Below are 16563 nucleotides of genomic sequence, written 5' to 3'. Positions count from 1 at the left end.
TGAAAAACAGTGATAAAAAGCAGTAAATCAAACAAAATGTTTACAGTGTGTATAATAGGCTAACAGAGCATTGCACCCACTTGCAAATGGATGATTAACCCCTTAGTTTAAAAAACGGATAAAAAAAAACGAAATAAACGTTTAACAGTCACAACAAACTGTCACGGCTCTGCTGTGGCCCTACCTTCCCATACAATCGACTTTGGAAAGCACAAAAACCCTTTGTAGAGGTCCTAAGTGTTCAGGGGACTCCAAGGGAAGCTGGAAGTCTCAAGCTGCAAAAACTACTGCACGATTTAGGCCTAAAATTAGGCCCCTCCCAACCTGTACTCAGTGAGAGTGCCATAAAAAACTATCCCTAGGCACAATCTAGCCAGCCATGTGGAAAAAACTAAGCCCCAATAAAGTTTTATCACCAATATGCATATAAAAAACGTTTAAGCACTTCCAGCAAACTTTTTATATGTCAGAAATGTGAAAAATAATAAGAGTATTACCTCTAACAGCAAGCATGATACTAGCTGTTAAGTCACTGTAATCAGGCTTACCTCAGATAAATCCGGTATTAACAGCATTTTCTAGCATTTACATTTCTCTAGAAAAATTTAGACTGCACATATCTCATAGCAGGATACCCTGCACACCATTCCCCAAGCTGAAGTTACCTCTCTCTCTTCAGTTATGTGTGAGAACAGCAATGGATCTTAGTTACAACCTGCTAAGATCATTAGAGACCACAGGCAGATTCTTCTTCTATTTTCTGCCTGAGACCAAAATAGTACAACTCTGGTACCATTTAAAAATAATAAACTTTTGAATTGAAGAAAAACAACTAAATTACACCACATCTCTCTAACTGTTTCCATGTTTGTCGAGAGCTGCAAGAGAATGACTGGAGGTGGCAGTTGGGGGAGGAGCTATATAGACAGCTCTGCTGTGGGTGATCCTCTTGCAGCTTCCTGTTGGGAAGGAGAATATCCCACAAGTTATGGATGATCCGTGGACTGGATACACCTTACAATAGAAATAAAGATCTGTCTCATAAAAACAGGGTGGGCCGTGGACTCATTGTATCGTAAAAGAAACAAATTTATCAGGTAAGAATACATTTCCTTTTCTTTTACAAGATACGATGAGTCCACGGATTTCATCCTTACTTGTGGGATACAATACCAAAGCTATAGGACACGGATAAAATGGGAGGGACAAGACAGGGAACCTAAACGGAAGGCAACACTGCTTGAAGAACTTTCCTCTGAAAAACAGCCTCAGACAAGGCAAAAGTATCTAATTTGTAAAATTTTGAAAAACTGAAGGCCAAGTCGCAGCTATGCAAATCTGTTCCACAGAAGCATCATTTTTAAAACGCCCATGAGGAAGCCACAGCCCTAGTGGAATGAGCCGTAATTAGTTCAGGAGGCTGCTGTCCAGCAGTATTGTATGCAAAACGGATGATACTCTTCAGCCAAAGAGAAAGAAAGGTAGCCGTAGCTTTCTGACCCCTACACTTCCCTGAAAAAACAACAAACAGGGAAGAAGATTGACGAAACTCCGTAGTTGCCTATAAGTAAAACTTCAAGGCACGGACCACGTCCAAATTATGTAACAGTCACTCCTTCTTAGGAGGATTAGGACACAAGGAAGGAACAAAAATTTCCTGATTAATATTTTTATTTGAAAGAACCTTAGGAAGAAAACCAGGTTTGGTAAGTAACACTACCTTATCCGCATGGAAAATAAGATAAGGAGAATCACATTGCAATGCCGAAAGCTCAGAAACTCTGCGGGCAGAAGAAATAGCAACCAAAAACAAAACTTTCCAAGATAATAACTTAATATCTATGGAATGCATAGGTTCAAACGGAACCCCTTGAAGAACTTTAAGAACTAAATTCAAACTCCATGGAGGAGCAATTCGTCGAAACACAGGCCTGATTCTATTCAAGGCCTAACAAAAAGATTGAATATCTGGAACATCTGCCAGACGCTTGTGCAACAAAATAGACAAAGCAGAAATCTGTCCCTTTAAGGAACTTGCCGACAATCCTTTCTCCAATCCTTCGTGGAGAAAAGACAAAATCCTGGGAATCCTAACCCTACTCCATGAGTAGACCTTGGATTCGCACCAATAAAGATATTTACACCATATCTTATGGTAAATCTTTCTAGTAACAGGCTTGCGTGCCTGAATCAAAGTATCCATGACCGAATCAGAGAACCCACGCTGAGATAAAATCAAGCGTTCAATCTCCAAGCAGTTAGCTGCAGAGAAACTAGATTCAGATGATGAAAAGATCCCTGAATTAGGTCTTTCCTCAATGAAAGCGACCACGGTGGCCGAGATGACATGTCTACCAGATCAGCAAACCAAGTCCTGCGAGGCCACGCCGGAGCAACGAGAATCACTGAAGCCCTCTCCTGATTACCTCGAGGAATCACCCGGGAAAGAATAGCAAGTGGAGGGGCACATAAGCTAGGCTGATCGACCAAGGCACTGCCAAGGCATCTGTCAGTTCAGCCTGGGGATCCCTGGACCTGAACAAGTATCTCGGAAGCTTGGCATCCTGATGAGATGCCATAAGATCCAACTCCAGCCTGCCCCATCTGAGAATCAGATTGTCAAATACCTCCGGACAGAGTTCCCACTCCCCCAGATGAAAAGTCTGTCTGCTCAGAAAATCCGCTTCCCAGTTTTCCACTCCTGGAATGTGGATTGCCAACAGATAACAAGAGTGAGCCTCCGCCCACTGAATTATCTAGGCTACTTCTGACATCGCTAAGGAACTCCTTGTTCCTTTACTAAGGATTGATGTAAGCTACAGTCGTAATGTTGTCCGACTGAAATCTGAGGAATGTGGCCGAAGCCAACTGAGGCCAAGCCTGAAGCACAATGAACAGTTCACAACTCTAGGATATTGAAAGGAAGTAGAGACCCCCTTCGAGTCCATATACCCTCCCCATCCTATTAGGCTGGCATCCATTGTCCTATTACCCATGAGGGTCTGCAGAAACATGTCCCCTGGAATAGAAGATCCAGCGACAACTACAATAAAATAGAGTCTCCTATTCTCTGGTCTAGAATTCTTTGGGGAGACAAATTCGTATAGTCTCCATACCACCGACTGAGCATGGTCAGCTGCAGAGGCTTGAAATGAAGAAGAGCAAACGGTATGATGTCCGTTATGGCCACCATCAATCCGAGTACCTCCAGGAACTGGGCCCCGTTAGACGAGGAGGAAGCTTGAAGAACTCGACAAGTATTCAGAATCTTAGACTTTCTGACCCCTGTCAGAATTTTTTTTCATAAACACAGTCGATCAGAGACCCCATCTGAGGAATAAACAAACTCTTCTTCAGAATTATCGTCCACCTGTGAGTCCACAGGAAGAAAAGACAAGGACTGAACGAAACCAGATTAGGTGAAGAGACGTCTGGAAAGAAAATTGTCCAGATAAGGCGCCACCTCAATGCCCCGCGGACTTAATACTGCCAGCAGAGACCTTAGAATCCTTGTGAAAATTCTGGGAGCCGTGGTAGCCCAAAGGGAAGAGCCACAAACTGAAAAAGATAGTTCAGAAAGATAAGTCTGCAAAACTTGAAACGAACTCTGTGGATAGACACATGCAGATATGCATCCTTAGATCCACCATTGACATAACGAAACCCTCCTGAATCAATGGGAGGATAGCACCAATAGTATCCATCTGGAACGATGGAACCCCGAAAGACATGGGGAGACACCTGAGAACCTAAACAAAGGTCTGAGGCTTCTTACTCTCCAAAGAATGTCAAAACGAATGAAAGAAGACCCCAGCCCCTGTTCCAGTAAAAGAATAGAACCAATGACTCCCCGGAGAGGAGAGACTCCAAGCAAGAGAGGTCGTCGTAAGCAAAGTAAGAACGCCTCTCCACTGATCCGGACCTGGGTCGGAGCAAAATTCCCACGCTGACTTGGAAACAGCAGCAGGCTCCTAGGATTTTTTATCCCTGATCCAAGAGACATAGGGACTCCTGAGTGGATTAGATAGCTTCCTTCTACATCGAGAAAAAAGAGGAGTCACCCTTTCAGCTGATTCATATAGTCCACCCGTGTTCAACTATCCACTAAGGGTATAGAAGATCACATAGCATAGCAAAGTATGTATGAACACAAATGCATTGGTTACTGGAAATGTGCGGCTAATCCCCTGTAAGGGACTCAAGGCGCAGCCTAGTCCATTAACCTCGGAAGGATGGAAGACTATGTGGAACCTGCCGGGAAACGAACCTGCAACCCCATAGGTTGCTGTAGAGCTCAGTCAGAATGTTCTTATATGCTGAGCTAGCTATCCTGCCCTCCCACCTGTGAAAGAAAACCGTGCTTCACCGAACATTGTAACATTGTTGGTAGCTTCTGAGGCAATACTGCCAAAAAAAATTCTCTTAATACATGGGGAACTTAAAATTCATGCATGCTCCACATCAGTATAAAACCATAACGTTCAAGTCACAACCCTATTCACTCTTATTAGGTCAGATGAATAACTGAATGCAAGGATAAAATCAAAATTAGGTGAAACTTTATCTTTAAATGATATGTGCACTCTACCGGATTAAGTACCCATTAAATAATAGGATCCGGTTTAAAAAAAACAAAACACTTAGGTGCTTTAGTGTTTGTGAAATTGCCCTGCTGCCACTTTAACTAATGCAGCAAAAAAGACAGCCTAGTTGGAACACTTCCAGCCTATAAAGGCTCTTGTAAACATCTTTTATATGAGAGTAAATTAGTGATGCTTTCAAGCAGTTCTTAAACTAAAGTCCCTCTGCTGAACAAGCCGAGAAGACCTCTTCCGGGATCAAAGGCGCGCAAACAAGGCACGAAACGAAGCCCATCGTGGGCGTAACACGCTTAATTTCCCGGGCTTAAAGTAGAATACAAAAAGTTAATGTAATCAACAAAAAACCCTCCCAGCAGGCTACAAAGAAAAACAAGCCGTTGGGACCTTTAAGACTGTCATAAATAACGTAATTCTCCCTGCCGTCTGAATAAGACATAGGGAACGAAAAACTGCACCAAGCATATGAAACCCTTCCCATGGAAGAGAATAACCCTCCTCATCGGCTGTCATATAAGTCTTGTAAGCCGATATGAGCAGGGACAAATACGAATCATCAACAGAGATCCATGTGGAAGTAATAAAAACCTCCCTGGCGGCTGTTAATCTTAGCATTGTAAGCCTTAGGGGACAAAGTCTGCACCAACCATACTGATTGTCTAAGGAGCCACTATAAAAACTCTGACATTGGAAGCTCCAACCTCCCAGTTGGCTGCTAAATATATAACTGTAAGCCATCGGGGGTAATATGAAATAGGTATTAGAAACCTGCTTAGCTTCCCTGCGCAAGCAGAAGCCGAGAATGCAGGACAATTATGTGGTAACTCACTATCGGGTGCTCTTTAATATCGGAAGCCGATGGGAACAGAAACAAGTACCATGCAGACATCACTGTAATGGCTGCTAAAGTCAGTACATAAAGCCGCTAAAAACATTAACACAGTTGCCTTGTCAGCTGCTACCATTAGTAGAGACATTAATTATTCGTGCATTTAGCTTTGTTCATGCGTAATAAACAGACCCCTTGCCACTGGCTGTGACTCTCAGGATCGGAAGCCATGGTGAACCGTGACCCAAGTAACCTAACTCCTCCATACTTAAGAGGAATAAACCTCCCCGTCAGCCATTACTTTGTGGAATGCCGCTGTTGGGAGGGAGTTGGGACACACAGCATGCAGGCGTCACCGTAACATGCTGAACAATAAAAATTCCCTATGGCTGTTAACTATAGTTTATTGTCAGTCGGTAGGAGCCGGGACTTGACCAAACATGCACAGTCATAAGCTCTGTCGGCCGCCATCTGAAAATACCAGCCGAAGGGAGCAGAGAGCATGGCAGAAGGTTTTTCAAAATTAACCTAGATCCACTCTCACGTCCTAACAGCCACTGCCCAATAACTTACCCTCTCTCAGGGATACAGTTAACCTAAATATATAAATATATAGTGCCAAATATTTCTGCGTACCTTATCCAGAAAAAAAAAAAAATCAACACTTACCTGAAAATCCTGCCCGGCAGTAAGGCAGTCCACCCGGCTTACGAGGCTCTCAAATTCTCCCCACATTGGCCTGTGGAGATAATAAAAAGTACTGAGTCTCTCTCTCTCTCAGACTTTTGCAGACAGGGCAGCAAAACAGGTATGGGAGGCGCAGTGAGAATAATGTCCCACAAGTTCCCATTGCTTCAAAGCCACCAGATGCTCCTCTTTGTACTGAAGAGACTGATCTGGTCTAGGCTACACCCCAGAACAAAGTAGTACACTGAGGCACCACTTGAAAAAATAACAAACTCTTGATTGAAGAATCTATAACTAACACCTCACTTTACCCCTTCCTATCACTAACACAGGCAAAGAGAATGACTGGGTTGGGAGGGAAGGGAGGAGCTATTTATGCAGCTCTGCTGTGGAGCTCTTTGCCTCCTCCTGCTGACCAGGAGGCGATATCCCACAACTAAGGATGAAATCCGTGGACTCTTCGTATCTTGTAAAAGAAAATGAGTCAATTTGAAAACTTCACCACCTCCATAGGAGGCAAAGTTTGTAAAACTGAATTGTGGGTGTGGTGAGTATTTGTAGGCATTTTGAGGTTTGGGAAACTTTGCCCCTCCTGGTAGGATTGTATATCCCATACGTCACTAGCTCATGGACTCTTGCCAATTACATGAAAGAAATAGTGCTGCCATCTAGTAGTCTTGTAATTGGATAACATTGTTGCAAAACTGCTGCCATATACTGCTCCAAACATGCACGCTCCTGAGCTTATGTCCCTGCTTTTCAAAAAATATACCAAGAGAACAAAGAAACTTTGATAATAGAAGTAAATTACAAAGTTGTTTAAATTTACAAGCTATCTGAATCATGAGAGAGAGAAAAAAAAATTGGGTTTCATGTCACTTAAACCCACCAGCTTTTGGTCCCCGTACAGTCATGTCATAAGTGAATGATGTGAATTTGATGACCTTCTCCTAAGATTATGCATTCATTGTTACTTCAGCAGCATAAATATTACCATTCTTGCTGAAGAAAACTCCAAAAATAAGTAAGAAAAGTCAACATGGATCACTAGTCAGAAATGTGGAGTAAACCAATTTATTAGTGGTGAGAAGTGCCTAATCTCCCACAATTCAGCTTCTACTATGAATGAACAAAAACAGAACAGAACTACAAAAACGGTCTAAAATGTTTCGCTTTTTTACAACTGGATAGAATGTATAAAATGCACAAATACCTAGCGAAATACTATACCAACTTATGGGTTTACATTGTAGTGAGAATTTTCATTTTTCATTTAGGTTCATGGATTAATGTATTAGCATGACTTGTGAGCTTACCAACTGGTTAGACACATCTGAATGATCCTTTCTCGTCATCCCTTCACCAATAGCAGATTTCATCAGACGAGAAAGTGAGGGCAGAACATTGATAGGAGGATAAATCTATTATAAGAAAAATTAAGAGAAATTCAAAATATAGTAGCAGTTGTAGTACCAGACATGGTATGTGACATTTAGTAAAGAAATGGTATGCGACATTTAATAAAGACATTGATATGGTATGCCGCCTTTAGTAAAGGCTGGTACGCGACATTTAATAAAGAAATTGACATGCTATGCCGCCTTTTGTAGAGGCATGCTATGCCGCCTTTTGTAGAGGCATGCTATGCCGCCTTTTGTAGAGGCATGCTATGCCGCCTTTTGTAAAGGCATGGTATGCCGCCTTTTGTAAAGGCATGGTATGCCGCCTTTTGTAGAGGCATGGTATGCCGCCTTTTGTAGAGGCATGGTATGCCGCCTTTTGTAGAGGCATGGTATGCCGCCTTTTGTAAAGCCATGGTATTTATTTATAAAATATTTTACCAGGAAGGATACATTGAGATTTCGCTCGTTTTCAAGTATGTCCTGGGTATGCCGCATTTAGTATAGAAATGGTATGCCACATTTAGTATAGAAATGGTATGCAGCATTTAGCATAGAAATGGTATGCAGCATTTAGCATAGAAATGGTATTGAAATGGTATGCCGCATTTAGTAAAGAAATGGTATGCCGCATTTAGTAAAGAAATGGTATGCCGCATTTAGTAAAGAAATGGTATGCCGCATTTTGTAAAGAAATGGAATGCCGCATTTTGTAAAGAAATGGTATGCCGCATTTTGTAAAGAAATGGAAAGCGACATTTTGTAAAGAAATGTTATGCAAGCATTTAAGTAAATAAATATTATGCAACATTTAGGCTGCTTACCTGACGGTTGTGCAGTTGTCTATCCACATAGATCTGCCCTTCTGTGATGTACCCAGTCAAGTCAGGGATTGGATGAGTGATATCTGAGAAATGTCAATATTCAATAGTTATTCAATATTGTCAGCTTGCAGATGCCAGAACTTATAACCAGCCTCCTGCGTGAATCAAACTAACTGGGTTACAAATATTTGCCAGTTTGACTTCATTGGTCATAATTAGCATAAAAATCTAAATAATATAGTTATTTATAAAGCAAAACATGCATACAAAGAACTTTAAAATTTTAGTACAAATACAAATACACACAGGGGGAAAAAGAAGCTCCTGCCGCCCCCCCCACAATACAATATAAAGAGACATTAAACTTGATAAGTTCAATTATGTATACAAAAAAGCACTAAACAGTAATTTTCTTTTTTACATTTGGAAAATGATGTCCTACAACTGTAAAAGAATATGTACAACAGATAAAATTGAATACTTATTGAAATAGAATCCTTTTTCAGATATTACAATAAAATTACTTTAATATCCCTTTAATTCACAATTGAAAATAAACAGGAGGGGATAGATTATTGCATTTGCATTTTGTTGGTTGTGCCCAAGTGCCAGAAATAATATCAATGTACACATATTCAGAAAGTCTAAATATGATATTTCATGCAAGTAACTTACCATCATTAGGCATCGTGAGAATAGGAATCTGTGTGATTGAACCATTCCGTCCCTCTACACGTCCAGCTCTCTCATAGATTGTGGCTAAATCTGTGTACATGTAACCAGGGAATCCTCTTCGACCAGGGACCTCCTCACGAGCAGCTGATACCTGGAGGAAAGGAAAAGGGAGTATGATTATCTACTAAGTAGTACAGGTATATCTCGCTTTACAGCGCTAATATAGAGCTGAAGTTCAACCACCAAGGAATTAGAAACAGCACTGTACTCATCTTGAGATTATGAGAAAGGCGACTGGCACCATTTTGTTATGCGCCTGTTTACAGCATCACAGTGCACACTGTCTCAGTGTCGTAGTCTAGCATATTTTACTACGATTTTACAGGTGATGTACAGTTTTTGTTAAACACTAATTGAATACTGTACTGTGATAGTGTTAAACTAAACTTAGAGCTATTGTACACCTAATATATGTTAGTTCAAACATGTTTTCAAGTTTTTAAAAACACTGGCAAGTAAAAAGAAAGCTAAAATCGCATTGTTTCACTGTAAGGCTGTTTTCACTTTACAGTGGGGCTCCGGTCCCTAACCCCCTGTTTATCTTAATTTGCAAATGGCGATCAAAAACGTCCAATTTCATAACATGCTTCTTTCAATGAGCGTGTGCTTCTTTTTATTGGGTTTACACTTTGTGTGGCTTAGGTCTTGAAGTGTCTGCATGATGCATGTTCAGTGCTTGGCAATACACATTTTAGATGAGAAAAAACAACAACTTTATTTTGTCTTTTAAGGCATCAGGCACAACATTTTTTTGAAATGGATATAGAGCTTCTGTTTTTAGCAATACTGATGTTTTGGTAAAATTACAGGTTTTGTGATTGAAAAAAGAATTTAAAGTTAAATGGATATGGAAACTAAGAGGAAATGTGTGTTGGTGCACAATGGATTTCTACTGGTCAACTGTTTAGTGGCTGAAAAAAAGAAAACTTCCACAGACCAAATGTCGGAAAATGACCAATAAAGGGAAAAAGGAAGGGTATAAAACTCCCCCTGTTCCTGATTATCTCCGTTTATTCAGAAGCAATGCCAATATAGCGAGAAAAATGCAATATAAAAAAACAAAAAACACAAGTTTCTATTTTCAGAACTTGGGAATAGTTATAGTATGATAATGAAAACCAAAGCTTGGTTATATACTGCAGATTTTACAGGCCTTTAGGAAAGGAAAATTAGAAATTATATCCTAGAACAAAAATTTCTATACCTTGCCCTAATATCCTAGCTTACACTTACCAAGTGATCTTCCCTTCTCAAACAGCGCATGCACAAAAGCGTACAAAGCCCTATTTACCTCAGTTTTTGTTTTGCCTCCTGTTATTCCTAGCTATCATAGAAATGAAAGACTATAGCATCCTGATATGCTCTAACAAATGACATGCTCTAACGCATTAGAGTGCAATTTTTCATCTAGAATGGCCCTTTAAGGCTAAACAGTGCTGGCCCAAGGGGTTTGATGAGAGTGAACAAGAGACGTGGTGTTAGTTACAGCTAACACCTAGAATCAAGTATGGCGCAAAAAAAAAAAAAAAAAATCATAACCAGTCTTAGAATGGCCCTTTAAAAGGGACATGAAACCCAAATATTTTCTCTCATGATTCAGATAGAGAATACAATTTTAAACAATTTTATAATTTACTTCTATTATCTAATTTGTTTCATTCTTTTGGAATCATGTGTTGAAGGAGCAGCAAAGCACTACTGGTTTCTAACTGAGCACATGGGTGAGCCAATCACAATCATTATATATATGCAGCCACCAATCAGCAGCTAGAACCAAGGTTCTTTGCTGCTCCTGAGCTTACCTAGATAAACATTTCAGCAAAGGATAACGAGAAAGAAGCAAAAAATAAAATAAAAAAATAAGTAACTTGGAAAGTTGTTTAAAATTGTATTCTCTATCTGAATCATGAAAGAAAATGTTGGGGTTTCACGTCTCTTTAAGGCTAAACAAATAATTTGAGGCCAGCCCAAAATTCAGCTGCCGGACATGAGGACTAAATGCCCTTGTGTCCATATTTTGGCAGTGCTGGGCCCAAGGGGGTTGATTTGAGTGAACAAGAAATGTGGTGTTAGTTACAGCTAACACCTAGGATTAAGTATGGCGCAAAAAAAAATAAAAAATCATAACCAGTCTTAGAAGGAATTAACAGACAGGCACTAGGTCACGATTCTTAGTGACAATAGTGACCTGGATTTAACAGTCTATAGTTATTGATACCTTAAAGAGACAATCCAGCCAAAATTGAAATCCCCATGAATGCATTTAAATTTTGAATAGAAGCATTTTTGCTATATACACATATTAGCAAATATGCTTCTAATAAATGCTGTAGCGGTTTCAAAAGTGTATTTAAGTATGCACTGTGTCCCAGCATTTTAAACACAGCACTTGCTCAGAGAGCCTAAAGGTGCTTGTCCCATCTGTTAATGACTCAATTCTTTAATTACTGACATGATACAAGCCCCACTAGTTCTCTGAGCAGCTGCAGTATTTAAAATGCTGATGCACTGAGAATATCTAGCTATGGTTCACATGCACAGAAACATGTAAACACTAAAACTGTGATAAGTATTACTATACTAGAAGCATTTCTGTCAATACCTGTATATTGCAAATATGTTTTTATCCAAAGATGTAATTCATCTACGTGCAATTAAATTTTAAGCAAGCTTCTAATGTACTCCTATTATCAATTTTCTTCATTCTCTTGGAAACTTGAAAAAGCAGGAATGTAAGCATAGGAGCCGGCTCATATTTGGTTCAGCACCTGGGTAGCGCTTTCTAATTGGTATCTAAATTTAGCCACCATTCAGCAAGCTCTACCCAGGTGCTGAACCAACAATGGGCCGGCTCCTCAGCTTACATTCAAATAAGATACCAAGAGAACAAAGAAAAAAAGATAATAGGAGTAAATTAGAAAGATGCCTAAAATGACATGCTCTATCTGAATCATGAAAGTGTAATTTTGACTAGACTATCCCTTTAATTTTGAGTGGAATGTGCCTTTAACTTTTGCTGGAGCTGTAATGAGACACAAATTACCCATATAAAGCATATAAATGTAAAAAACGTGGACTGTGATGAAGCACCACAACCATCCATACAAATTTAGGCAGCCTTCCAAAGCTGGATTTAACAGCTGCTGCGCAGTAGGTGCTACTATTTATACTGTGAAAAGAAAAAAATCAGTCACTACTCTAATTAAAACATCAAATCCAGCATAACACTATTACAACACAGGGGGATTGGGGGGGGGGGGGAGTAAACACATTTACTGACAATAACAACTATGTGCTGTTGTGTGCAAAGGAATACACTGACTAAGTGCAAGATTTGATAGAAAAACATCACATCAGTGTGAAACATCATACTGGTGCGTGAAATGACTGGCCAAACTACAGAGCAGCAGAGAGGAATACTGCAGCTCCTACAGCAAATATAATGCACATGCTATAGTGCGAGAAGGGTTATACAGCAGAGAATGGGAAGCGATGGGTAATTGAGATGCCTAAAATCCTAATCTCAATTAATGAGAACAGTCAATAAAACATTTAATAAAATGTATTATCCATTAGAAAGGGAGTAGATCACTAAGGGAAAGCAGATGTCTTAATCAGGGGAAAAAACCCCTGAAGAAACTGATTAGATGCATGGAGCTAGAGCTCGCCCTTCAAAACAGAGAAAATGAAACCTCTGCTGCACTTCAGAAAACAGAACTAGAAGAAAATGTTTAGAAAAGTGAAGTGCGACCTCTGGTGGTTAAAAAAGGGAGAAGAGCTAGGTTTGATATTTTTGAAGCTAAACTGGGAACCATCTGTATAGCGAGGTTATGTGACGTGAGCGTATCCTACAATGCTGCACTCACTAGAAGAAGTAAATACAGTAAGTGCAGTATAATCCATATCCTTGGGTACCAACCACATATGATGGAAGCAGTACTAGAGATTTCTAAGCACCAGTAGATGGAAAAGATGGCCAGTTATCAACATTAGCTGAATAGAAAAGATCTCAAAGTAGATAAAAGAAAAATGGATAAAGATTTTCAAAGAACGCAGCCTTCTCAAGCCAAAAGCGTAAACTAAATTTTTTTTTAAAGTTATAGAATATTAAAAAAAAAAAAATTAAATGTAGAAATGAACTAATCAAAAGCAGAATTGTTTTTCATCTTGGTTTAATTCTAGCCCAGTGTTTCTCTCATATGTCTAAAGGGGGCTATGAATGGTTTTGTTCATGCCTCCTGCAGCAAGGAGGGCCTTACTTGATTGAAGTATTGGCTAGAATAGGGTTTCTTAACTCCAGTTCTTTAGGACCCCTAACAGTGCAGATTTTCATGGTATCTGAACTAGAGCACAGGTGAAATAATCAGCTGATGGGTTAGTAGCAACGGTTACTGATCAGCAGATTTTTTTTTTTACCTGTTCTCTAGTTCAGATATCATGAAAAACAGAATTTATGTTTACCTGATAAATTACTTTCTCCAACGGTGTGTCCGGTCCACGGCGTCATCCTTACTTGTGGGATATTCTCTTCCCCAACAGGAAATGGCAAAGAGCCCAGCAAAGCTGGTCACATGATCCCTCCTAGGCTCCGCCTACCCCAGTCATTCGACCGACGTTAAGGAGGAATATTTGCATAGGAGAAACCATATGGTACCGTGGTGACTGTAGTTAAAGAAAATAAATTATCAGACCTGATTAAAAAACCAGGGCGGGCCGTGGACCGGACACACCGTTGGAGAAAGTAATTTATCAGGTAAACATAAATTCTGTTTTCTCCAACATAGGTGTGTCCGGTCCACGGCGTCATCCTTACTTGTGGGAACCAATACCAAAGCTTTAGGACACGGATGAAGGGAGGGAGCAAATCAGGTCACCTAAATGGAAGGCACCACGGCTTGCAAAACCTTTCTCCCAAAAATAGCCTCAGAAGAAGCAAAAGTATCAAACTTGTAAAATTTGGTAAAAGTGTGCAGTGAAGACCAAGTCGCTGCCCTACATATCTGATCAACAGAAGCCTCGTTCTTGAAGGCCCATGTGGAAGCCACAGCCCTAGTGGAATGAGCTGTGATTCTTTCGGGAGGCTGCCGTCCGGCAGTCTCGTAAGCCAATCTGATGATGCTTTTAATCCAAAAAGAGAGAGAGGTAGAAGTTGCTTTTTGACCTCTCCTTTTACCGGAATAAACAACAAACAAGGAAGATGTTTGTCTAAAATCCTTTGTAGCATCTAAATAGAATTTTAGAGCGCGAACAACATCCAAATTGTGCAACAAACGTTCCTTCTTTGAAACTGGTTTCGGACACAGAGAAGGTACGATAATCTCCTGGTTAATGTTTTTGTTAGAAACAACTTTTGGAAGAAAACCAGGTTTAGTACGTAAAACCACCTTATCTGCATGGAACACCAGATAAGGAGGAGAACACTGCAGAGCAGATAATTCTGAAACTCTTCTGGCAGAAGAAATTGCAACTAAAAACAAAAACTTTCCAAGATAATAATTTAATATCAACGGAATGCAAGGGTTCAAACGGAACCCCCTGAAGAACTGAAAGAACTAAATTGAGACTCCAAGGAGGAGTCAAAGGTTTGTAAACAGGCTTAATTCTAACCAGAGCCTGAACAAAAGCTTGAACATCTGGCACAGCAGCCAGTTTTTTGTGAAGTAACACCGACAAGGCAGAAATCTGTCCCTTCAGGGAACTTGCAGATAATCCTTTTTCCAATCCTTCTTGAAGGAAGGATAGGATCCTAGGAATCTTAACCTTGTCCCAAGGGAATCCTTTAGATTCACACCAACAGATATATTTTTTCCAAATTTTGTGGTAAATCTTTCTAGTTACAGGCTTTCTGGCCTGAACAAGAGTATCGATAACAGAATCTGAGAACCCTCGCTTCGATAAAATCAAGCGTTCAATCTCCAAGCAGTCAGCTGGAGTGAAACCAGATTCGGATGTTCGAACGGACCCTGAACAAGAAGGTCTCGTCTCAAAGGTAGCTTCCAAGGTGGAGCCGATGACATTCACCAGATCTGCATACCAAGTCCTGCGTGGCCACGCAGGAGCTATCAAGATCACCGACGCCCTCTCCTGATTGATCCTGGCTACCAGCCTGGGGATGAGAGGAAAGGGCGGGAACACATAAGCTAGTTTGAAGGTCCAAGGTGCTACTAGTGCATCCACTAGAGCCGCCTTGGGATCCCTGGATCTGGACCCGTAGCAAGGAACTTTGAAGTTCTGACGAGAGGCCATCAGATCCATGTCTGGAATGCCCCACAGCTGAGTGACTTGGGCAAAGATTTCCGGATGGAGTTCCCACTCCCCCGGATGCAATGACTGACGACTCAGAAAATCCGCTTCCCAATTTTCCACTCCTGGGATGTGGATAGCAGACAGGTGGCAGGAGTGAGACTCCGCCCATAGAATGATTTTGGTCACTTCTTCCATCGCTAGGGAACTCCTTGTTCCCCCCTGATGGTTGATGTACGCAACAGTTGTCATGTTGTCTGATTGAAACCGTATGAACTTGGCCCTCGCTAGCTGAGGCCAAGCCTTGAGAGCATTGAATATCGCTCTCAGTTCCAGAATATTTATCGGTAGAAGAGATTCTTCCCGAGACCAAAGACCCTGAGCTTTCAGGGATCCCCAGACCGCGCCCCAGCCCATCAGACTGGCGTCGGTCGTGACAATGACCCACTCTGGTCTGCGGAATGTCATCCCTTGTGACAGGTTGTCCAGGGACAGCCACCAACGGAGTGAGTCTCTGGTCCTCTGATTTACTTGTATCTTCGGAGACAAGTCTGTATAGTCCCCATTCCACTGACTGAGCATGCACAGTTGTAATGGTCTTAGATGAATGCGCGCAAAAGGAACTATGTCCATTGCCGCTACCATCAACCCGATCACTTCCATGCACTGAGCTATGGAAGGAAGAGGAACGGAATGAAGTATCCGACAAGAGTCTAGAAGTTTTGTTTTTCTGGCCTCTGTTAGAAAAATCCTCATTTCTAAGGAGTCTATAATTGTTCCCAAGAAGGGAACCCTTGTTGACGGGGATAGAGAACTCTTTTCCACGTTCACTTTCCATCCGTGAGATCTGAGAAAGGCCAGGACGATGTCCGTGTGAGCCTTTGCTTGAGGAAGGGACGACGCTTGAATCAAAATGTCGTCCAAGTAAGGTACTACAGCAATGCCCCTTGGTCTTAGCACAGCTAGAAGGGACCCTAGTACCTTTGTGAAAATCCTTGGAGCAGTGGCTAATCCGAAAGGAAGCGCCACGAACTGGTAATGTTTGTCCAGGAATGCGAACCTTAGGAACCGATGATGTTCCTTGTGGATAGGAATATGTAGATACGCATCCTTTAAATCCACCGTGGTCATGAATTGACCTTCCTGGATGGAAGGAAGAATAGTTCGAATGGTTTCCATCTTGAACGATGGAACCTTGAGAAACTTGTTTAAGATCTTGAGATCTAAGATTGGTCTGAACGTTCCCT

The 16563-nt window shown here is 41.0% G+C and overlaps 1 protein-coding gene across 1 annotated transcript in view; it reads right to left on the bottom strand.

Moving 5' to 3' along the window:
* Nucleotides 1-16563, bottom strand: part of LOC128663628 (V-type proton ATPase subunit B, brain isoform) — a 176402-nt gene that overhangs the window by 74893 nt on the left and 84946 nt on the right. Inside the window, exons 10-12 of the mRNA XM_053718045.1 lie at nt 9014-9164; nt 8339-8421; nt 7431-7535 (exon numbers count right to left, since the gene is read on the bottom strand). Of these exons, the coding sequence (XP_053574020.1) occupies nt 7431-7535; nt 8339-8421; nt 9014-9164 (339 nt within the window). The remainder of the gene's footprint in view (nt 1-7430; nt 7536-8338; nt 8422-9013; nt 9165-16563) is intronic.

The sequence above is a fragment of the Bombina bombina genome, chromosome 6 (assembly GCF_027579735.1).
Source record: "Bombina bombina isolate aBomBom1 chromosome 6, aBomBom1.pri, whole genome shotgun sequence".
Lineage (NCBI taxonomy): Eukaryota > Metazoa > Chordata > Amphibia > Anura > Bombinatoridae > Bombina > Bombina bombina.
The sequence above is the reverse complement of the archived record's forward strand: the minus strand, read 5'-3'. Positions and strand labels throughout refer to the sequence as shown.